This window comes from Stylophora pistillata, chromosome 4 (genome assembly GCF_964205215.1).
Source record: "Stylophora pistillata chromosome 4, jaStyPist1.2, whole genome shotgun sequence".
Taxonomy (NCBI): domain Eukaryota; kingdom Metazoa; phylum Cnidaria; class Anthozoa; order Scleractinia; family Pocilloporidae; genus Stylophora; species Stylophora pistillata.
Window position 1 is genome coordinate 23,762,722 of NC_142522.1, and position 24,188 is coordinate 23,786,909.

At 37.7% G+C, this 24,188-nt stretch overlaps 2 protein-coding genes across 5 annotated transcripts; both read left to right on the forward strand.

Annotated features, from left to right (window-relative positions):
- The first annotated feature begins 758 nt into the window (after positions 1-758).
- On the forward strand, positions 759-20,483 carry LOC111335205 (CAP-Gly domain-containing linker protein 3). Of its 4 annotated transcripts, none has more exons than XM_088757781.1 (22): positions 759-887; positions 1,813-1,975; positions 4,946-5,131; positions 7,167-7,274; positions 7,717-7,781; positions 9,041-9,128; positions 9,814-9,898; positions 10,079-10,134; positions 10,306-10,420; positions 11,141-11,229; positions 11,338-11,407; positions 11,580-11,683; positions 12,227-12,298; positions 12,699-12,834; positions 13,642-13,871; positions 14,028-14,104; positions 14,640-14,762; positions 16,260-16,505; positions 16,712-16,784; positions 17,562-17,664; positions 18,326-18,371; positions 20,084-20,322. In XM_088757781.1, exons 1-22 carry the CDS (start codon positions 868-870, stop codon positions 20,184-20,186), a joined length of 2,358 nt encoding a protein of 785 aa, XP_088613907.1. In that variant the 5' UTR covers positions 759-867; the 3' UTR covers positions 20,187-20,322. The 4 variants fall into 4 exon arrangements, with proteins under 4 accessions (XP_088613907.1, XP_022796794.2, XP_022796795.2 ...); XM_022941059.2 differs by having other exon boundaries at positions 762-887; positions 16,709-16,784; positions 20,084-20,483; XM_022941060.2 differs by lacking the exons at positions 759-887; positions 1,813-1,975 and adding an exon at positions 2,839-2,972 and having other exon boundaries at positions 16,709-16,784; positions 20,084-20,483.
- A 1,919-nt stretch (positions 20,484-22,402) lies between these two features.
- On the forward strand, positions 22,403-23,869 carry LOC111335208 (putative G protein-coupled receptor 19). Its single transcript, XM_022941066.2, has one exon. The coding sequence runs from the start codon at positions 22,541-22,543 to the stop codon at positions 23,723-23,725; it is 1,185 nt and encodes a 394-aa protein (XP_022796801.1). The 5' UTR covers positions 22,403-22,540; the 3' UTR covers positions 23,726-23,869.
- The last annotated feature ends 319 nt before the right edge of the window (positions 23,870-24,188 follow it).

The following is a 24,188-nucleotide window of genomic DNA, read 5'->3' on the forward strand; positions in this document are numbered from 1 at the left end:
TTGTTTAGTAGACGCAGCGATGAAGTCCTTTGGCAAACTACAGATTCTTATTTCGCAAAGTACAGATTTTCCATTTCGTTTTTGGCTTCAGTATAGCACTACAGCTATACAGGTCGGCGTTGTCAGCCAAAGAACCGGGACGCAGACAGTGGACGTGACGTTCAAGATCGCATTTGAACTCAAGTCAATTCATTTGAACAGAATTAGTTACATGGGCTGCGAAAAAGAAAAACAAAAAAAGGGACCCTCGACTAAATACCCTCGACCTCGACATAAGACCCTCGACATAAGACCCTCGACATAAGACCCTCGACATAAGACCCTCGACATAAGACCCTCGACATAAGACCCTCGACCCTCGATGGCTCGACCAAAAGTTAGACTTCCTTTAATGCGTTACTTCGTAAACTAGAAAAAATACAAAATGCTCTTCTGATCTCATCTTTCTGAAAACAAATGTCGATAATGTCGGCCCATGTCGGTAGTCGGTTCATTTTTTTTCTGTCGGTAGTCAGTGGTTTTCTTCGCCCTTTGTCGCTAGTCGGTTAACCCCATTCACACCCTGCTTTAACATAAGGAAGATCATAGCGTGCGGTCTTTGAATAGATCATATTTCACAACACAACGTACACAACACACAATGTTGTGATTTTTGTGATCTTATTACCGGTCTCCAAATTGCGCGTTCGATGCTAATCGCCGCTTTTTAATTTGTCATGTTTGCAAAAGGATTTGCAGGTTGTACTTAAATGACTGTCGCTAAGTGTAGTCAATTAAGACTGATGCAGCGAATGTGTTATTCAAAATTGACCCAGAGTGATTCGACTTCATAACACAACCATTTGATCACCTCACTTTACAGCACAGATGTCTCTAATTGAGTTAAGGTAAGTGAAGATCTGAAAGTTCAAAATTCTAGTAAGTTCTTCGACATTTAATGACTTTCTGAACGCTTAGCCGGAAGAATCACTCTTAAGACAGACCGAAACATTTAAGATGATTCCAGATTGTGTGGATTGTAAGCCTGCCTAAGTCGCTCACCTCACCAACCGTTCCTTGCATATAATCTTCCTACTTATTCAAATTTTTCACAGATCTCGTTGCTGCTCGAGAAGCACTTTTTCTCTCAAATCATAATTATGAAATAGCACTTTTTTGATCAGGATAGTTTTTAAAGACCTCGCGAAATAACTTCCTCAGGTTTTAGGCTATCTGTCTCCTTCTCTGCGTGACGTAAACTATGTTACCCCCTTGCTTCAGAGCTCAAACTGTTATGACATAAGAGCATACTAAGTTTTGAACATAACAAGAATTACCATAACGTTCCTAATATTGACATTAGTTACTATAGAATGTCACACCAAGATAAGATAAGAATCGATTATCTTATGCAAAACATTACCCAGTCAATTATAATTCCGTAAAAGATTGATGACCCTAAAGATGTCAGTTTTAATAATTAACCAGCGATATCGAAATTATCAGGAAGCATGCTGCGACGAAAACTGTTTCCTTTGTTTTCTAGAATCTAAATTCCCTTTGTTTCTCTCTTTTAAAGAAGCTTTGTAACTAAAAATGCGTTTTTCTCTTTGGTCCATGTTCTCACTTGCCTTTACTCTCTAATCCACCTTAAAGGTTGCACGTCGCTGAGAAAACTTGAGAATTCTTTAGTAATAATTTCAGGCCGGGTTACAAATTGAAATATTTCACACTTCTCAAAATCACCACACTTTGGGAACAAAATAAGAACTTTGAATACAGTTGCTGTTTTTGTATGCCTTGAAAAGATCTGTAATTGTCGTTTATTTTTAGCTTAAATGACCTCAATGCTGAAGATTCGGATGCCTCGTCCATTCCGGATCTATCTATTGACATTCTTGCCCAGATAGACTCCCCGACGCCTTTTATATGCATCACAGATGATGATGACGTCACCCTCACGCCAGATTCTCCCGGGTCGCCGATACACTCCATAGTAAGGAATGAAACTCAAGTGAAGAAATGGTCCTTGCAGGTGAATTGCAATTTAAGAAAGAGCTGAAAAGAAGCCTGAAAAATTTCGGTCTTCGTCTCCACTGTCACGCTTAAGAAATGTGGCACAGGTTGAAGCGTGGTTGAGGTCTGAACTTTTTCAGGCTTCTTTCCTGCAATTGCTAAATTGGAGCTCACCTGCAAGGGTCATTTCTTCCCTTGAGTAAGGACAGATTTAGCTTGCGTAGCAGTCTAAATCAGGGGATAGGCTCTGGGACAGGCATCGTTAAGTCAGGCAAGCATAAAGCAAGCGTGAGCGCGCGAGAGGCGAAACACGCTTTTGTCTTCTACTTACTTTTACCCAATAAAATGGAAGGGGAGAGCACGAGCTCCCCCTCTCCGCCTCCCCCTCTATTCCCGCCATAAGCGGCTTCACCGTTGACACTTCTCTTGTTTGTGCTCAAGCGGGTGTGACGACGAACGGTTCGCTAACGACTTTTAGAACCACGTCGTAAATAATATTCTTAAGTGGCTTAATCCCTTAAACAAAGGAATGGAATGTTTAAAGCATTGTCGTTTTGTTAATTTTTTTATTATCTATAAGGAAAACAATTAAATACAAGATATTGGCAAAGGAAGAAAAACTTTAACCAATTATTCTTGCCCAAGAAAATAGCGACCGGGATGAGTAGGTACAAATCGAAATGAAATGTTTTCCACCACAACACAAGCTGTTTATATAATCGGCTGAAAAACTATCAACAACTGTTATTATCTTTTCACTAATTCTACTATCATCTATTAAATACAAAGAAAGACTGTTTCCTGTTGTCAAAAAGTAACATGAATTTGACACTTTTGTATTCACCCTGATCTGAATTCAGCTCTATTAGTCTTATTAAAATCAGTCTAGCGGCTACCATGGAATTCACCAAAACCGTTGCAGATAATTCTGTCAAATCAGAGTACATGGCGAAAACTGTATCCTGACACACTTTCAGGTATGTTTTTTCAGAAAGATTCCTTAGTTTAGAAGCTGTTGTTTGCATTCCCTTATCACTCGGCGGCGACAGTAAAAAGTAGCGTATGCATTGAGACTTCACTACAAATTTCAACTTCACGCGAATCCAAGTACTGTAAAAGGTTCAAATGTGAAATACCTTTAGCTGTGAGAGAAAACAGACGCATGCTACCGAACTTAAAGATTTTTCTTTTACATCACGGTTTAACGTATTAATACACAGGAATTTCACTGCGTTTGAATTGTATTGTAATTGTTTTAAATTAGTCGTTTTGATTACACCATGTTGCCATTACAACCCCATCAATCAGCTTGGATCGGCTAAGCGAGGTCACACGACTTAAGTCTATGGCTGAAATACCTTATCAATGATACTCATGCAAACATGCATGAACGTGTTTGAAAATGACAACCCACTTTTCCAGTTGAAATTAATTGAAACGCTAGGATGAAGTAACATGCCAAAGAGAGAAAAACCGTCAAGCTTGATTATAGCTTAAACTTCTTCAGCTACAGATGTCATACACTACAAAAGCCGACAAAATGAAAGTAAACCCCAAAGGAGTTTACCGTTGCCCCTCTTGGCTAAATGTTAGATAGGTGACCGCGGAAAACCTTAGTCCAAATAGGACAGTTAATTGCGTTACATTGTATGTGCCTCATGATCACTAACGACCAGGTACACCGGAATAGCCATATCCAGTGTATGCTGAAAAACAGTGGAAAGCGCTCTGATTGGCTGGCTACTCTAACTCCGAGTATCTAATCCCATTCACCTTCGAGCAACTCGCGTGGGATTTGAGTCTGAAAATATTGCAATCGTTTCAGGTATAATATAAACAGGGGCGTAGCCAGGATTTTTCAAAGGGGGGTCACAGAGGCTACTCACCATTTACACCGCTGCTCTCCTGCGTGTATCAGCGGGCTCAGTCGTATTGTCGCGGCATGAAGGCCCATATTAACTAAATACAAGAGCCGCTGACTTACAAAAAGAACAAATTTTAAAAAAGTGGGCTTTTCAACAATGGCTTTTACGGCCAAGATATTGTCATGGCGTTTTCGCCACCTGAATATTGTAGGTTGTTTGCTCTAAAGAAGGGGGTCACAGGCACCCCAAGAACCCCCCCTGGCTACGCCCTTGATAAATTATTTAAAATCATCTTTTTGTGCTATATTATCTCACCGTTTTAGTGTATACTGAAAAAACTATTCACCTTAGTGTCGGTGGCTAGCTGTAAAAGTCTACCTCACTCCTTCGCGGCTTTGTGTATCCGCCAGCGCCACTACCACTAGCCACCTCCATTTTGGTGAGTGGTTGTTAAGTGTTCGCCGTACGTATACATATTTTTACTGATGAATACTCGTGGAAGGAGAAGTTGAGTTTCCACCGGTACCATTTTAGTTTTCTTTGTAGTTTAATCACCCTGTTAATAATTATGTCAACCACCCAGTGCTGATGTCGGTAGGTCAGAAGCACTTTTGCTTTATAGATTCCGAACTGGTATCCGAACAGATAACTGATGTAGATAAGAACTTTTATTTTTTCGGGGGGGGGGGTACTCTGTGTTCTGAGTCGGAATGTTAGGAGACTAAACGATGACCTGCGGATGACTTTGAGAAAAGTTTTTATTCAACTTGACATGATATGAACTTGGGAATGGACTGAAAAAAACTCTCTAAAGTAACAACAACGGAAGTGCAACGTATAAGCAATGGAATGCTGCAGAATGTAGAGCAGATATGACAAACTTACTGACATAATTCTGTATAGAACAATAAATATTCCACATACACGAATATCAATTAATGTTTTAAAAACATTTGTATAATGTTTTGGGAGATACACTTAATTTAGATATCACAGTATTAGTTATGACGAATAAAGTCTGTTATCGTTATTATTGTTGTTGTTGTTATTGTTACTAAGGAGTCTTAACCCCCCTTTTTTTGTAGTCAGATTACGAAATGGATGTTGAATTCAACGACGACCTGGAAACTCGTCGAAGGTTCGAATCCAGTCTCCCGGACAACTGGAGCTTGTGCTCGTCCAAGACTCACAGTGGCAGATTGTACTACTTCAACTCGGTGACTGGGGAGAGTCGTTGGGAGCACCCCCTGCTACCTGACATGGACACCCCAGTGAGTGACAAACCGATCAGATAAAAAAGTTGACGTTAGAAAATCATATGAGTGATTAGACGCTTTATAAATGCATCATCTGGCTCTAGAATCGACGAAAACTCAAAATAGTTCTTCAACAGGTTTGCCTCAAGTGGTCTCGCGTGAGCTAAAAGAGCTTTTTGAAAAAATATTTCTGAAGCGTTCTTTAAGCAGCCCGTCCCAAACCATTCTCTCTTTTTCGCTGCGGGTACCGGTCATATTATCGCCCCTGTCTCATTAACCAACATAGCGCCCGTAACATTTACTGCATCAGTAATCGCTCTGTACTGTCGTAAATGTTTTGATATTGGCAGATCACGTTCACTAAAGCGATTTTTGAATTATATGATGTCACTCGATAGGAATGCTTGACGAGATGAGTTAGCATTTCTGTATTGAGTGATTTGCAATATTGAGTTTAGCCATAAGTGAGAGTTAACATAAATTTAGCGAGTCCAATATAAAAAAGAATACAAATGAATAAAGGCTGATAGTTTCGAAAGAAACTGTTTGGGGCTGCGTCGGTGGGAGTAACGAAATAATTTGGATATATCAACAAAGTTGAAATGGTAAATTGGCCACCGTAATGATTACAAAAGCTGACGTTTCGAGCGTTAGCCCTTCGTCGGAGCCTTTCGCTCCGACGAAGGGCTAACGCTCGAAACGTCAGCTTTTGTAATCATTACGGTGGCCAATTTACCATTTCAACTTTGTTGATATATCTAAAAAAGAATACGTTTTGCTTTACGACTGAATGGCGGTTGACTGGTGCTGATGGAAACTCGTGTTCAAACGCGAACCGTCGACCGACCCCTCCTTCTCCCTCCTCAAAGATGACGTGACTGCTTTATGTTCTTCTAGTAACTTTGTACTATAATTTTCTCCTTTTTTCAAAAGTTTTGCACATATAAAGGAATTTTCGTGATTTTTAGGTTTAAGCTTGTTATCCACAAACTAGACAGAAAAGGAAATAACAAAGATTAAAGGTGTGGTCAGTGATTTCCACAAAGAATAGAATTTATTCTGATTACTAGAAAATTATTTCTCTTGTAGGATACCACTAGAATATTCTATTCCTAATTATAAGAGGTCACCAAATTCGATTTAATTCCTACCTTGGAATTGTTGAAAAGAAAACTAAAATATAAGCAGTTTTGAAGGTCAAGATTACCGCCGGTGCGGATTAGAGACGAGAACAATTACGAACGTTTTGATCCAATAATATTGGTGTTTGATAAACGTAATTCCTGAAGGACTGTAACTGCGGTCGGCACGTTTTGCCGATTTTCTACTTCCTTTGAAAGTCAGGATAAATGTTTAGGCGCCGTGAGTCATGAAATTATCGGCCAGCGGCTTTCGTCATTAGAGATTCCCTCCAAAAACATTCTGAAAGCGTCGAAAATGTCTCGATAAAATTGCGCTAAAAGTTCGTTTTCTCCGCAAGTTTGATTTTATTTTACAATGCCTGGAAAGGTAAGAAATCTATCTAAGTGCAGGACTTGTTTGAATTTGTAGCCATGAATAATTTTTTTGTCCTATTTCATTGTGTGTTAGAAAAGCTTTTTCAGAATGTCGTCATAGCTGGCTTGTTTAACTTAGGGAAAATAGGTATACAGTTTTGATACACCTTTTGAAAGTTTTATTTGTTTGAAGCAAATTAATTTTCACTCACGAAAGTGTTGAATAGTTTTTCAGGGTGAAAAGAAAATTTAAACTGTGGTTTGCCGTAAATTAATGCGATTAATCGCTACAGTACTTCACCAGTTCGTCCGATGTGAAGTTATGTCAACAAGTGTTGGTAAAACTTTGAGTCAAATGAACTGATAGTTTTTTTTACATTTTCTTAACCAAGAAATCGGGAAAATGAATTTGTTTGTAATAAATTACGTGGTAACCCATTACGTGTGGAAGTAAATACGATCAAAAGAGACTTTTCCACCCTTTGCGATTTTATTGGATGTAAACAAACTCGTGCGAGACGAAACGGTTGGGGATTTTGTGTTTATATTTTCAGGAAAAGACATCCAGCTTTTCTTCTGGATTTGTGGTGACCGATTTTGTAATGCCGGCTCGCGACAAACCAATTTCTCATCCGCCAGCAGACCCTCCTTTGTGCGAAAACGTAAGTTTGTTTAACTAATACGAAAAGCACTTGAAACAAAAATTTGTGTTTAACCAAACACGCTTGTATTTATTGAATTTTAACAAGTTCTTAGTCTTTGTTCAAATGGCAAGCAAATAGCATTAATTATTCAAGATTATAACAGTTTTAAGAAAACTCCATTAAGTTGAAATATTGTCACCTTTAATTAAGTTCCCAATTGGCAAACAAAATAATTATCTTTGTATAACAAATATAATTCGAAAGACCTAACTTTGTGGGTTGATTTGTAAAGGTATTTGTGAATTTTCAATTAAACGCCCTTCAATTCAGGTAACACAATACCTTAGATTTCAATGAAAGGTCTTGTTAATTTTTCATACTTGTGAATTCTTTCAGGTAAGAAAACAACTTTGCTATTATCATATCTTTTTAACTTGCTTGTTCATTTTCTTTTTTGTAGTGCAGGAAGCTAGAACTGACCTTCTTTGATCCAAACTGTCCCGGCTGTCAAGATATTCTTTTAGAGTGAGTTTACACAATTTCATTTTTGATCAATCCATACTGCATTGGCATAAGCTACCAGAGTCTCTCAAAATTACACCCTTGTTTAGAGAAATTTTCAATTAACCCTTAAACCTCCATGAGTGACCAAGACAAAGTTTTGCCTTACAGCATCAAATGAATACAATATCAAGCAGACAAATGATGAAATTAAAGAAAAATTTCAACTAAGGGATTATTAGTTGATCCAATAACAAATTCTCTAAACTATTAATATAAGAACTGTACGACAGGCAGTAAGGGGAATTACTAATGAGATTTAGGGAATGAAGGGGTTAAAAATGAGGTGTTTCCCAAGTCATAGGAAAGTCATATAGGAATTTCATGTAGGAAAGTCATATAGGATTTTCATTAAACCTGTAATTTCGTCCATTCTAGTCAAGAAAAATGAGCCTTAAAAAGAAGGTAATGCTCTTGGTTAGAAGGATTGACTGGCCTTGATTACTCCTTTAATCAAAACTATAACTGGTCATCCAGGGCTCGACACTAACTTTTCAACTGACCAGCCAAGTGACTAGTGATGTCTTAGACGTTATGACAATTTCAGTTTGTTTACTAGCCAAACTGGATAGTGGAAATTGAAAACCACCAGCATAAACTAAATTTCTACTAGTCTGTGGCTAGTGGGCTACTATTAGTGTCAAGCCCTGCCATCACCAGCCTGATTTGAGCACTAAGAGGACAGTGTAAGCAACAGTTAACACGTCATGACTGTGTAAGTGAACAGAATGCATTATGTGTACATGCTATTGTCTTGCATTTTGCCAAGTTAGCTTTGTGGCCATCTGATTTTGTTAAGCACTCAAATATATGATTACAGATCAAATTAGACTTTTACTTGGTCCTATTACCATTATGAATTGATGCAACTGTGTCATTCCAAAGGATGTGTATTCTATTGGTTCTTGCCTTGTTATGCAGAAACAGGAAGCACAGTTTTGACTCAACTCTATGTAATAGCAAGATGGAACCCTTTTATTTCAATTATAACATACACTAATGACATAAAATGAAAATTTGCATTATGGATAATAACATCCTGGTTGCCTGGTTGTGCAGTGTCTTAGTCTTACTTTACTTTGAGAGGCAGTACTTTGTAACAACTCTCTTGTGTCTATTAAAAATGATTATAAAATGAGATTTGTATGTTCAGTTTGGTCAGATCACGTGCCCCTTCAGCTGTAGAACTGGTATTCTCAAACTTGAATTACCATTTTTTGTAGACCAACGACAACCATCTCGGAGATTTTTGCAATTATGAGACAATGGGTACCACAAGTTCAACAAAACATTGAAATGTTTATTAAAGAGGTGAGGTAGAAGGATGTTCATGTGTCTGTGAGCTGTGTATGCAAAAGTGCACCATCTAATAGTCTATATCTGGGCTAAGATTGCATTTTTTAAGGTTGCCTATATTTAATGTTACATTATTGTTGAACTACAAGCTGTCCTCATTTTCTGGCAAACTCCCTTGCGTGGGTGTAAAGAAATTAGTGAAAAAATGTTGGCACCAGATGGAACTCCTAGAGGAAGTGGCAAGACTACAGGCAAAGGCATGGAGTTTTACCTCACTTAATTGAGGAATTTTAAGTATCAAATTTTACATTCAACTAGGTGTAACAAGTTGGATTTCTTATTTTAACATATTATCAGTCTCTATGTCATGGCCACATTCCAAAGATGTTACTAACTAAAGAGATTTAAGGTGAAATCAATACTGTAACAGTAATGATTCCTTTTTGCATGCCTTTATCCTAAGTTCTGCATATTGCTGTAATCTTTTGTAACTGATTTCGTCCAGGGAAGGGGGAAATCTCATCATGTAGTCTACAATCAAGAAAAAAAAAATGGCAGACATAGTGAGCCCAATGACCAAGTTTATAATTTGTGACATATAGATTTTATAGAAAACTGTAAAATTTTCAACTTAGGTTGTTCTAAAGATATTCAAATCATGGCAGGTTGTTCACCTCAATTATGTCATGCTAACTTTCAGGTGTTAAGACGAGGTGCTCATGTTGATGATCGGGATGGTTTGACAGACATGACATTGCTGCATTACGCTTGCAAAGCCGGTGCAGGTATGCTAGAATTATACTCATTAATCAGTGAGAAAATTTTTGGAACAGTTGGTTAAGGTTGGAAAAGGAAGGGTAGAACAGGCATGGGTCATATACCTACATCTTGGAAAGCCTCCTGCCTTTTGCTTCTCTCTTTTAAGCTTGAACATCCACTTTGATGTTATCCACATTTTTTTCTAGTTGGTGTTGGTGATGTTGGAGCTGCAAGCAGTGTTGTTAGTTCACTTATCTCTAAGGTAAGAACAGTAAGATTGATTCTTGTCACTTCTCCACTCTTATCATGAGCAGGCATTAATGATTTAGATGTAAGGTGACTGTGGATTGATACAATTTTTAAAAGAGGTATTTCAGATATCATCAGTTTTATTCAGCAACAATTAGCATCATCTCTTTTTTAAACTGCACAGGGTAGTGATGTTAGTCAGAAGTGTCGCTGGACTGACATGCTTCCTTTACATTACGCATCCTTCTTCGATGCGGCACCAATCATTAGAGTTCTACTAAAGGCATCCAATGCAAGAGGTAAGTTTTTTAAACAGCTGTTTCAAACTGAAAGAAATCCATTTACTGAAATAATAATTGAAGCTAATGTACCCTCGTTAATGAAAACCCAGCGTGTAGTACAAATTGGCCTTTCACTAGAGAATAAAGAGGGTACCCTAAGTTTCAAATTAAAAAAACTGTGTTGCTGCATCAGTGGGGAGTAAAAAAAAGGTAATCTTTGTTTTACTAACTGAGTTGATAATGTAAATTGGCCATTGTAAAGAGTTTCATAGCTGATGTTTCAAGCATTAGCTCTTCATTAGAGCTGACAAAGGGCTAATGCTTGAAACTTCAGCTTTGACACTTTATGGTGGCCAATTGACATCATAAAATCAGTTGATAAAACCAAAATTACCTCATTCACTAGAGAGCTAACCCTTGTTGATATTTTCCAACAACAGTTTCAAGTAAATGAGCTTCTCAGCTTAGGTTTTTTGGGAATGGATGAGAAGCCATAAACAGGAAGTGATGACAAGGAAATGGCTCTTCAATATATCATTTAGCACAGTTTCCAAACTGGTCTGAAATTTTAGATGGCAAATTGTTTTTCTCTCAGCATGATGATCAAATGGTTGCAGCTTGTTATACTGGATTATATATATTTTTAGGACCCTACCCGACCCTGCATTATCAAAAGAAGGATCTCAACCAGACAACTGATTTATTGTTATGATGTACATTCTTTTTTATTACTTGCAGATGTTGATACTCAGTGTAAAGAATTTGATAATGGCACATCTCTGCATATTGCTGCAAGTAATCTCTGTTTAGAAGGAGCCAAGTGTTTAGTGAGTGTCCATTTGTCCAGTTGAACCCTTGCTAATGGCCATTTATCTACAGTTGATACTTATTAAAGACATGAGCCTTTTATGTAACTGACTGTTGATGTATTTCAGCTTCAGCATGGAGCAGATGCATCCCTGAGAGACAAACTTAACAGACTAGCTTTGCACTGTATTCCTGATGGTAAGTGTAAAGAGCAGTCATATTTTTTATTTCTACATTGTAGAAATTTAATTTTCAATTGATTTTGAGATTATACACTTGACTAAGGAATTCAGAATTTGCCTTTTCATACAATATTTTGTTAATTGTCCATATTCTCATGCAATAACTAAAGTTACTTATCCGTATAAAGCTGCAGTGTATGAGCAAGATTCTGAACCAGCAATGGTTGCTGACAAGCTGACAAGACTTCTGTCAGAAGCTGAGCCTCCACTTAAACCTATGCAAGATCAAGAGGTAAGGAAAAAAATGTATCATTCATACATAAGGCTCTATACTATCAAATGAAGATGATAATTTGTATGCAGGGTTTTTCAAAATAAGCCAGCAACTGGTGTATTTCATTGTTTACTCTAAAAGACACTCCGGCTTTTCTGAATGCTTGTGGCTCAATTTTGAACATTAAGGCTTGTCCTTGTACCACCTACTTTGCATCACAGTCTGGTTACTCAAAATCTTTTTACAATGCAGTATATGTAATGATAATAAGATATTCTACTCTGAATGGACTTTTTCATGACATTTGTAGCTTGTTGTGATAATATTATTCTAAAATGCACTCTGTTTAACAATTTCAAAGTAATCATGATGTAACTTATCCTGTATAATTTCACAATATCAGTAATAATGATGCCAATTTGTTTTTCAATCATTCATCAAAAATGCCAGTTGTTTTTTAATTATTGTTAATAACAGTGATGATGCAATTTGTTTTACCTTTGTTGCATCATACTCAGCAGTTCCAAAATCAAATTTTCTTCAACATTCATTACCTTTTAGAATGAGATTCCATCTACTTTGGCTTCTATGGGACTTAAAATTGGTGATCAAGTGTGTATAGGAGGGAGTAAGGTACATAATTATACAATTTAGTTGCAAAAGTTTAGTTTACAAATTTCTTAAGATTGTGAAAGGTTGCAGCAATTACTGCTTCATATAGGGACTACCACTTTTTCAAAAAGTTGGTGCAACTTATAATTTCATGGATTTTATTGCTGCAATGATGGCATGTATTCCAACCAGTTAATATTTGTGTAAGGTGTTGTTAGAACAAACCGTGTTTCATGGACAAAGTTACATGTCCCTGCAACATGTTGAAACAACTTGTTAAAAGGAATGCATTGTCTAACAAATGCAATTATCTCTAATATCTCATTAGTAGTTCTCTCTTCTACCTGCCATACTATTCTTATGATGTTGGTTTGGAGAATTTGGTTTTGCATCAACTAACAACCAAATGATTTCATTGCAGTTTGGGATTCTTCGCTTCTGTGGTCCAACAGACTTTGCATCAGGGGAATGGGCAGGTGTAGAACTGGACATGCCCATTGGAAAAAATGATGGTTCAGTAGGGGGAGTGTCATACTTCCAATGTCTACCTAAGCATGGTAAGGTGGGGCATAGCAAACCAGGCTGGTACCAATTATATATTTGGGGAAAATGTTTAAAGGGTGACTAATCAAAATTAAGAGCGTCTTTGCATTTTATTACTTGATTCAAGTACATATAAGTCATTACACTATTTGTGCATGAATTATAAGATAGAGCATTATCAAACCCTGCTAAAAATTAATTAATTGTAAATCATTTAGGGGTGAGAACCTGTAAGAATAGAATTTTTACCAACAGTTTATTTTTTGTGAAAGATGATGATTTCAGAAAATGACCCATACTTGGAGAAAAAAACAACTACGAGTGCTTCTGATAAGAGCGGAACCCACAACCTTCCGATTTTCACTTCAGATGCCCTACTACTGAGCTGTAAAAGACTCTAGGCAGGCTCGGCTTTTTAACTAGGTCCATGAAGACAAACTTCTTGCATACTGCTAGGATAAGAATGTTAAATATGATGCTTTTGCTTAATGATGATTTAAATGAAGATGGTAAATGTAAAGCCTGTTGATTTAAGTGAAAGACGAAACTTCATATTTTGTAATATCTGTTTCATGAAAAAGACTTGAACCCAAACTCCACTTTCACAGGGATTAGCTCACACAGTTGATAATATCAAAGTTGTAGCAATTCCCAGAACTGTTTCTTTTTGTCACCCATGACTCCAGCCAGATCCTCATTTTTATAATTTATGCCTGTTATTGTTTGTTTGTTTGTTTGTTTAGCCTCTTTTTTGTTAAAGTTTCACTTTATTTTCATTTGCACTGAGTGTAGTAACTTATTTTTGTGGTTTCAATCATCAGGTATCTTCGCTCCACTGTCCAAGATGAGTAAAGCAGACTCCTTACCAAACTCCCGTCCTAATTCCCGACCAACCTCTGCCTCTCGTATTGCTCAAGCCCAGATCTCTCATTCTGGCTCACGGCCGTCGTCGCGACCCAGTTCACGAACTAACTCGAGAGCAAGCTCTCGATCCGGTTCCCCGTCTCCCTCTCCGCGAGGGAATGGAACTGACGAAACGCTAGGTTTCCAGGTAAGTACCCTTTGGGTACGGTCGGTTGATTTCGACTCGTATCGTGCATTTCTTCGTGTAAGATTATATAGTAATATTTTACAGCGGAATTTTTTTTAACTGAGGCTATGCTCATAATCCGAGGTTAAGCTCATTGTTACTGCCTGATCTCTGTAGGTTGGTGACAATGTCATGGTCGCCGGCCAGAAAAATGGAGTTGTAAGGTTCATCGGAAAAACGCAGTTTGCTGAAGGGTGAGTTTTCATCGAAAGTTTTTGATAGTTTCTATTGGCAAGTATAGTGTGCTGTACTAAATCAAAGCCAAATGATGGCTATTTGGTTATTGCCAAAAGCATACCAGGAAGTTGAACAAGAAACCAAATACCTTTTTATTAGTTCTGCGCACCAAGTATCCTACATACGTATGTATGTATGTATGTATGTATGTAAGTATCCTGCAATGTTTGCAGAAATCATGCCTGTATCCTAACCGATCCTAACAGTTATTTTTCTTAACTAATAGATTGTTGCTTATGAAAGTACCTGAATCTTGATTTCCAAGTAGAATTTTCACGAATCCTTCGAGCATTCCGCCATATTTTTTTAAATAATTTTGTTTTGTCATGATCGAGTCAAATACCCAAGTGATCATTAAAAGAAATGTAAGATTCCTTTTACACGATTCTTGAAGTTTTGAATCTCTCAAAGTTACTTTGCCATGAACGAAATTCTGGGTTAACTCATTAGTAATAAGAATCCGTGGCCAGCATGTGTTTTTCTTTTTTGTAGTTTTTGGCTTGGTATTGAACTGCAGCAGGCTGTTGGGAAGAACGATGGCTCAGTAGCAGGAGTCAGATACTTCGACTGCAAGCCGAGCCATGGCGTGTTTGCTCCTCCATCTAAAGTCACAAAGTTAGTTACTCTCTGGTGTAAAGATGCTTAGAAATGCGGGGCACATAGAAATTTAATTTAATTTAATTTAATAACTTCTAGAGCGCTATTTTCATTCAATGATCAACAGCGCTTAACAACTTAAAATACTACAGTAAATTCAAATTTATAAAACTAATTACATGTACATTAATATTAACAATGTATGTTAAAAATAAGAATAATATGGAATATCCATAATAAGGATCTTAATTAGGAATAAGGATCTTAATAAGGAACTTAATAAGTAATACTAATAAAAGTAATTGTCAGACAGGGTACTTTGAGAAAGCTGCACGAAATAAATAAGTTTTCAGCTTACATTTAAAAATGGAAAATGATTGAATATCACGTAATTCAGCTGGCAGAGCATTCCATAAGTACGGGGCAGCAGCAGAGAATGATCTGTCCCCCAACGTGGCAAGCATTTTCCCCTTAGGAGGGTCAAGTAATAAACTTTGATTTGATCTGAGGTTATATACAGACCTAGGCTTGATGTTAATTAGTTCATTGATATACCTAGGCGGCGCCCATCCATGAATAGCTTTAAATGTTAAAATTATGATCTTAAAATGAACACGATGTTGTACTGGTAACCAGTGAAGTTGAGAAAGCGCAGGAGAAATATGCGAATACTTACTTAAACTCAGTACAAGTCTAGCCGCAGCTTTCTGCACACGTTGCAATTTGGCTATTTGCGACTTAGGAAGGCCATACAAAAGTCCATTACAATAGTCTAAACGACTAGTGATAAAAGCATGAATAAGCGTTAATAACGAATCGCGAGATAAATAATTCTTAATCCTCCTAATATTATGTAGGTGATAAAACGCGGAATTACAAATTTTATTAACGTGCGTTGACATAGACAACTTATTATCAAACCATGCACCGAGATTTCTAACACAGGAACTAGGATAAATATCACAATCACCAACGGAAATATTCCATTCATCGTTGATCTTACCTAATTGTTGTCTAGGTCCTATTAAGATCAACTCAGTTTTATCGTCATTAATCATTAGCCTATCCCTAATCATCCAATTTCTTAAATCACAAATACATCTATTGATAGCACTGACAGCTTCATCAAGACTAGACTCAAGACGAAAAACTCTGTAAAATGTTTCACGTTGAATGTTTAACCCATGTTATACTCAGTGACACTGGATTTTTTAATTGTTTTTTTTTTGCATTGAGAGTTTTACAAGTGTGATCTCTGTCGTGTTTTGCTTACTCTTTCACCCTTTACATCCTCACCTTGATATGTATATTCTCCATAATGCTCTTTATACATTTCATATTGTACTTACAAGGAGAATTAGTTTGCCAATCTCGAGCTTCTTTAGTTTGTGATAATTTTCGTTATTCTCCTGACCCTAATGTTCGATTCAGCTGTGATGCTGAAGGTAGAAATTTGATCACAGTCACTCTTCTTGCTTTAAGTAATTTTCGAGGTAAATAATTTCCCATTCCTAGGAAATCAGACCTAACACACGCAAGCGAGCACAATGGCTTTGCAGTCCCAGCAATCCCTGTTCTGAAGAGCAAGTTCGGCTCCCAGAGTTCATTACAAGCTTCGGGATCACATGGATCACAAAGCGACTTATCACAAACAGACTCTAACCCAGACCTCAACAGCAGCGCGCGGAAAGTATCGACCCAGTCCAATCCGGAACAACAAACACCAAGACGAAGCAGTGCTTCTTCGATTTCTTCCGATAAGTATGAGAATTTTGAAGTTAGTTCGTGGTTATTTGATTGTTCTTATTTCTCAATCTTTGACAGTGCGGTTACTTGACAAAAAAACGGTAGTGCTGGAAACTTATTACACAAAAATCAAATTGAACAAATTTTTATAACTGACAAAGCATTGCTAATGATGCTAAGTCAGTTTTTATAAATGTAAAAGTCTTGATCCGTTTCAGAAGCTTGCAGACAATAAGGAGAGGTAGTTTACCTCAACAGAAAGGAAAAGTGTCAGCAGAATTCCAACTAACTACGGTTAGTAACTTAGTTAATTAATAAACTGTTAGTAAACTGCACCGGTATCGCAGAGGTCATGGGTTCAATTACCATACAGGCCTAGATTTACAAAAAGCACCCTTCAGTTACCACGTGGGCATTATAACAGTTCGTGAATATTTGCGTTAATCGTGCCTTCGCCTTCGGATTAAGAACCTTGCGTGCTATCCCATCATTTAGACCAGAAATTTTATTTTATTTAAGTTTTTATGAATATTATTTAATCTGATTTGTTTTATTTTATTGTAAGTCTCATTGACATTTTACATGGCATACTTAGATTGTTGTAGAATAGTTATCATTGTAAAGCGCTAGTGATCGTTTCTATGTAACTAGCGCTATCGAAATACTCGAATTATTATTTATTATCATTATTATTATTGTTGTTGTTATTATTAAGGGCTCATTATGTTATATTTAGGGTAAGACACAACTCCCACGGTTGAATACTTTTAGAATGGTACCCCTCCCCACCAAATAGTATAAAGAGTTACCGAGAATCTGCTTGAGAAACGGACTGGGTGATAACATGTATTTAATGAGTATCTAACCCGAAGAACAACACTACTCCCAGTCGCTCTATGTTCGAAAACCTGGATAACATTTCCGCATTAGTAACTGTGGCGTTCACAAGATATTTGTTTATCGCGCAGTATATTTCGCATTGATTTTGACACATTTGCGAACTCAACTACAACTTTTTTTTTAATGTTTTTCTTCTCGACTTTTTTTAAATTCTTGTTGTGTTCTTTGTAGGGTCTAAGTGTGCTTGTTAACGGCGAACTAGGCGTTGTGCGATACATCGGACCAGCGGAATTTGCAGAAGGGACCTGGCTTGGTGTTGAAATGAGAAAGCCTGGTACGATAACAAACCCCCTAGTTTTAGCCGTCATATATGTAGATGTGTACTAAACTCTTTGTCAAATTGGTAGCTGAAAGTTCAAACCACTCAGGACATTTATACCAGAAGATAGATAAACAGTCCTTATTTGGTAGTCTTACAAAATCTCTTTGTTGCGTGCGTGTGTTTTTCCTCAGCCTCCTTAACAGCTGTATATTAAGTCCCGCGGCGTTCCCTCAAGCGTTGCGTATGTTTTTCCTTAGTCTCCATAACAGCTGTATATCAAGTCCCACTCCCCCAAGCGTTGCGTGAAAAAAGATCATTTTCAAGTTTGAATGGCCTGCTTGCAGGCGGTAGTTTGTGTTTTCAAGCGCGAGATTAAGCGCGGTGAATTCGGTCGCCATATTGGACGGGTGGAAGATCTGGGGCGAGTGACAAGGCATTAATGTGATGGTGTAAAGGATTAACGAACTTCTTATCCGAGAGGAGTAGCAATAAATTGATCCCACTATTAATGAGCTTCCTATCCGAGAGGAGTAGCAATAAATTGATCCCACTAGCAGTGGCTTGTTGACCTGACTAGTCTCCTTTAGTTTTTTTTTGTTTTTTTTTGGAGCTAGAGAAGTACGAAATATTTCTAGCCAGATGGTTTATTTACCTCGTATCCTCTTTTTTACAGTTGGAAAGAACGACGGCTCAGTTAATGGCAAGAAATACTTCTCGTGGTGGGTTTTTTCCCTTACTTTTGTGCTATTTTCTTTATTATTTTTGGTTAAACTGTTTACTTATGCGTGTATTCTGGGTTAACGAGAAAGTACCATGATTGTGTAAAACTGGAGAGCATAAGACTCAGAGAATATCTATATTATTCTCATGAGGATTCTTAAGAGCAGAGTCGTCCAGTTTTCATGCATCATACCTAACTTAATTCTTACCCACAGGGGTGGTCCGAGATCATCGTATTATCTTTAACCCTTACTCTCCCGTGGGTGACCAAGAAGGAATTTCTCCTTACAATATCAATACAATATCAAGAAGTCAAGTTATAAGAATAAAGAAAAATATCAGTCGGGCGATTTTTAGTTAATCCAATACCAACTTCTCCCAACCAACTTCATGAGAACTGTATGGCAGCCGGCAATGAGAATTACTTCAAGACAAATGATGTTTGATAGGGTCAGAAGGGAAGAGGTGGGATAGGGTAGATATGACCTCCCTTTTTTATGAACAGTGAACCCTGGCGGCGTGCCCCCAGATATCATGAAATCGCCATTGAAGTCCACCACTCATTTGACCTCCCTTTTTTTTCGTAAGGTAAAGAGAGCTGTGATACCCCAAAATATCTGAAAAATTCCAACGCAGTCCCCTCCCCCCCCGCCTAGATGCTCCCTGTCTATCAATAAGAAACCTGACATACCGCTAAATATCTTGAAAATGTGAGTGTACCCCCCTCCCCGTCTAAGGTACATATTGAATAAAGGCTGATAGTTTCTAAAGAAACGAAATGATTTGAATATATCAACAAAGTTGAAATGGTAAATTGGCCAACGTTACGATTATAAAAGCTGACGTTTCGAGCGTTAGCCCTTCGTCGGAGTGAATAGAGGAATTGTGGGTTGTGTGTGCTTTTAAAAGCAGAAAATGAAGCTACGTTATTGGTGGGAACATGGTTATTGGTGGGAATGACAAGGACACATCGAAACCAGTCGCTAGACATTTTAATTTACCTAATCATTCTAAGCAACATATGGCAATCTGCGGTCTTTCCTTACACTTATGTAGCACGGAAAGCCCTAAAACTCTTTAACAAAAGCTCGTCTTTCAAACCGGCAGTCTAAATCCCACAGGTATCAACGAACGCTTTTCATTCCACTAATTTATTCGTGTTTTTCTCGTTGCCATGTTCCCACCAATAACGTAGCTCCATTTTCTGCCTTTAAAAACACACACAACCCACAATTCCTCTATTCGCTCCGACGAAGGGCTAACGCTCGAAACGTCAGCTTTTATAATCGTAAAGGTGGCCAATTTACCATTTCAACTTTGTTGATATATTCAAATTATTAAGGAGCATATTGCTTGTCGACAAGAGAAAAAAAACTGGAATGCTTCTCAATAATATGAAAATGCTAGTGCAGTCCCTCCCCGCCTATTGTCAACAAAAAGGAATGAGCATACCCCTAGATACCGTGAAAACTGTATTGTACCCCATACTTCCGCCTGAAAGCCTGTCTGCTTAAAATTAAAAGCACTGTGCCGCGTCAGGGGTTGTTCGTGGCCACCCGTTGAATCCTAAAAAGTAAGATCCAACAAAATTTGCCGTCCGGTGAGTTTAAGGACTGGATTTCTATTCCAATCGATCTTGAAAAGACTTTATTCCAAAAGTATTTGCCACAGCTGAAGGTAACTCGACAAATACATTTACATAACTTTTCAGCAAACCGCAACACGGCCTTATGGTCCGCCCGAACCGCGCCACTTGTAGAGGAATTAACTGTGCCAAGTTAATCAACGAAATGGAATCCGGGGCGTTTTCGTGACATTGTTTACGAATATGAATCCCGAGAAGCAACTGATTATTGCGGACGATTCAGCGAGGAGAATGCTCGGTTTACGAGTTGTAGCGTGATTGATAGGTTCTTCGTATGAAAGGATTTGCCGAAGATTATCCGAAGACATCTCTTGACGAAAACACCCATGTTGTCACTTTCTCAGGGATGCGCCAACGGATTTATGATACGACGTTATCAGCAAGAAATTTTCAACCATACATAACTTTAAAAAACTGTTCTATTTTTTTTTTTTTTTAATAGGTTTAAAATCTTATACATTAGATACATGACCAGGGACTACTTCTCCCTTTAATCTTCTTTTTATTGTAGAAATATAAGAATTAACTTGAATTTTAAAACATTTTATTCACCAATTGGCAACATACGCAACATAAGGTCTGTTTTCGCCGTTTTCAAGCTAAAGCTTAATCTCGTTCCCAGATCCTACAGTGGAAGGCCTGGGTACGAGACCAGCTAAAGCTAACAACGTAACGTCAGCGAACCAGCAAAGTAAATAATGCTACAAATGGGTCTAAAAATTCCTCGTTTTGGTCTCAATGGCTTCCAACATCGAGCCTCTTTGGTGCGAAAGAAAAAAAAAACATTCTTTACTGGAAAAAAGAAACAGGCTGATACGAGTTTTGTCAAAATTCCTCGCGTAACTGTGAAAAACGGTTTTGCTGTGTGGAGTTTTAGAGTAGCTGTCTTCTTTTTTAGGGAGTCGTAGATTAATTTCTGATCATATTTTATGCTCTAGCATAACTTTTTATCCTGTTTAATTTTAAAGCTGAAGCTGGTGTGGGTCGCTTCTGTTTCAATTTTAAACTACACTCGCTCCTTTTGGGTTAAATAAATATTTGAAAGTCTACATATTGTGGTCCTGAAAAGGGCCATAGAGTTATATTTTTAAGCTCGCAGAATGAAACCTCATTGCGTGGTATATCATATATTTATTGTATACGCATAATAGACAATAAAAAGGAAATATCAATGCTGGTCCTTTCAATTTTGCAACATACGCCTCGCGACACGCGAGTGACACGCGTGGGAATGTTTCCAATTTCGTTTCCGACATTTTCCGCATTGCCCTTCCCTCATGACAAATATTTAGAATGCTGTGTGACGATAGTCTGCTCACATATGTCAAAAAATAATAATAATAATAATTGAATGACCCCAAAAAAAATTTAATAAAAAGTAAACACTTTTATGTATCAAAGGTTTTGAAATTGGTTATGTCTGAAGTATAGTAATCACTGCGTCAATTTGTGGTTCGATTCTTCGACACTGTTTTTGAAAGGAAATACTTTTATTCACAATATTGCATGCTCAGAACCTAAACGACTCAAATAATGCTTGAGGGGCCAGAGAAAATACTAAAAACGGGTATTAGATCACTATAAACACTTGCCTAGCAATATAAGTGAGAACGAAAGCTTCAGTGTTTTTACCGCAACTGTACCAAATTATGCCCGAAATACTTAGTAAGCCTCAGCTGTTGAAATTGACGTAATCACGGCCCTTTTTCTGTTGATACTTCTTGTAGTTAACACAAACTATAGAAAACATCCTGTGAATGGTATGTTTCTGGTGATCATTAAACTGGCGAATCCATGAATAATGATTTTTGTGTGCAGACATTTTGTGTCTTTCCATGCATATCGAAGAGTAATTATGAAATCAAATGTTTCGTATTTGATGAACCCGTCGAAATGGGTTGTTCTCAGCTGTTTTAAATGTAGTTATCCTCATGCCTTTTATTATAAATGACTGATTTGTCTCGAACTGTTTTTTTATGAATTCGAATCATAGAGCGGTTGTCGATAATAGGTTTCTTTCACCTGTCTGTACTAGCGACTATAATATCGTTTCTTCATGATATATTGAACGTAGAAAACTTGTAAGTGTCCCTTCTCACGAAAATCCCTGCGTTTTGTTTAGCTTTAGCCTCTTATGTGACTGTTTGATCCTAAGTAAGATTTTCACAAAATATCCTCTCTGCAATAAAAGAAAATTACGTCCTTTCCCCTTTTTGTGAGTGACAGATGTCCCGTATCCCAGCGACAGGGCGACAAAACAACATGCGATCCGATTGCACAGAGCAAGTAATTTGCATTTGAAGAGAAAGCGAGCGATTGCGGAAAGGTTACCTGAATTATTTTAATAGATAAGCTTATGGTGCCCATGGGAAAAGAATTTCAACGAACACATTTACTCTTTAAAGAATGAATTTCCCCACAGAAAGCGACCACGCGAATGAAGTCGATTTCTTTACAGGCAAATGGAACGCGTAACTTTTCATTCCCGGTTTGTTTACATGACACACAACTGCTCTGAAAAGTATGGCGGACGTCGACATGGCGAATTGTTCCCAACGAAATGTCGTCTCCAGTCCAGGATGTTCGAGCTCTGGGGCTGTTGTTGCCGAAATGTTTGTACTGTCGATGATTTTTGTGGGATCAGTGCTCGGAAATGGGCTAATTCTACTGGTCATACAGAAAAGTCGGCGAAGCGAATGGACGACCAATTATTTTGTTTTGAGTTTGGGCTTATCGAACTTGACGGTACCCTTCATGTGTGTTCTTTGGACCATGATCTGGATCATGCGTGGTTCTTGGCTGTTTGATGGAACGTGTAAACTGACTGTTTTCTTCCACTTCTTAAACGCTGGTGTATCTTCGGGGCTTCTGGCCTGTATTTCACTGGATCGTTTCTATATCATTGTACATCCGTTAAAATTCAAAATGAGCCGTTCTCAAACTAAAGAGCTTATTATTTTCGTTTGGATCTTTATGATCTGTTCTTCGGCACCAACTTTGTATTTCTTCACATCAACGTCGCCAGACAAGGTGGATAACGAACATTTTTGCCGTCCCGACTTCACGGGAGTTGAATGGAAGGTCTTCCTAATGTTATTTTTCTTTCTTGCGTTTTGTTCCCCTCTTATCTTCACTGTTGTGATGTACTTGCGAATTGCTTTCACTATTATAACTCGAAATCTTCACGCGAAGAGTACCTCTAATAGTTTCAGAAGGAACGCGTTCCGCGTACCTCGTTCGAAAATCAAAGTACTTCGTATGCTGTTCCTTCAGTGGCTCGTATTTATTTGTTGTTGTCTTCCGTACTTTCTAAGCCTTGTTCTATCTTCGTTGAACTCTATTTTAAAGCCATACGTGTACGTGTGTTTGTTACTACTGTCCTTTTCAAATTCAACGTTAAACGTAGCGATATATGCCCTTTTTAGTGGGGATTTTCGCCAAGGATGCAAAAGAGTGTTTTGTAAGCCCGATGCATCACAGGCATACCGATTGACTTCACTCGGGCGCAAACATCGCATTGCTCCTTTCGAATTTAGCTCTGATCACGGAGAGGGAATGGAGTTACGGCTTCCAGAACACAAACCAGTAGATAAATACTCTCAAAGTAGACAAAATCGTGGAGGTGCGAATGGTCATTTTAATACTTTAGAAAAACAAAACCAAGCTTGGGCGGTAAGAAGTGTAAGCGATCGACAAGGTAGCATTTAGAATACGCTTTATTTAATGATGCTAACTTGATTTAGACCTTGGCTGGAAGGTTATTTTAACGTAATTTTGATATTATTTCTCTCTTAAAAATTGTCAGAAGGATACAAATATGGAAGAAAATGTAATGTAATCAAAGTGATAAAAATCTAACCTAAAAACCCTTTGATGGGTACAATTTTAATGTGTAAAACAATCTACTCTAAATTTTGGAATGCGAAAGTTGTAAGGGAACGTTAAGTTTATATTTAAATCGTGAATTGTATAATTTTTATTTAAAAGTTCCCAAGAGGCAAGAATAGCTTTTTGTTCAAATTCTGTAAAAATGATATCTGGTAATGCAAACAATGCCAGGTGAACAAAGACAAGTTATTTATGCACAGACATTGGCTGGGTGGCTGAAGTTAAAAAATAATATGCATACACCAAGTAAGAGGACAGAAAAAAAAATGTGATTTCTAACTGA

Coding starts and splice junctions, on each gene's coding strand:
- LOC111335205 (XM_022941059.2), top strand. CDS start 868: ATGTCTCTAATTGAGTTAAG. Junction 11,684..12,226: donor AACCTATGCAAGATCAAGAG/GTAAGGAAAAAA, acceptor ATTACCTTTTAG/AATGAGATTCCATCTACTTT. Junction 18,372..20,083: donor GGCAAGAAATACTTCTCGTG/GTGGGTTTTTTC, acceptor ATAACTTTTCAG/CAAACCGCAACACGGCCTTA.
- LOC111335208 (XM_022941066.2), top strand. CDS start 22,541: ATGGCGGACGTCGACATGGCGAATTGTTCCCAACGAAATGTCGTCTCC.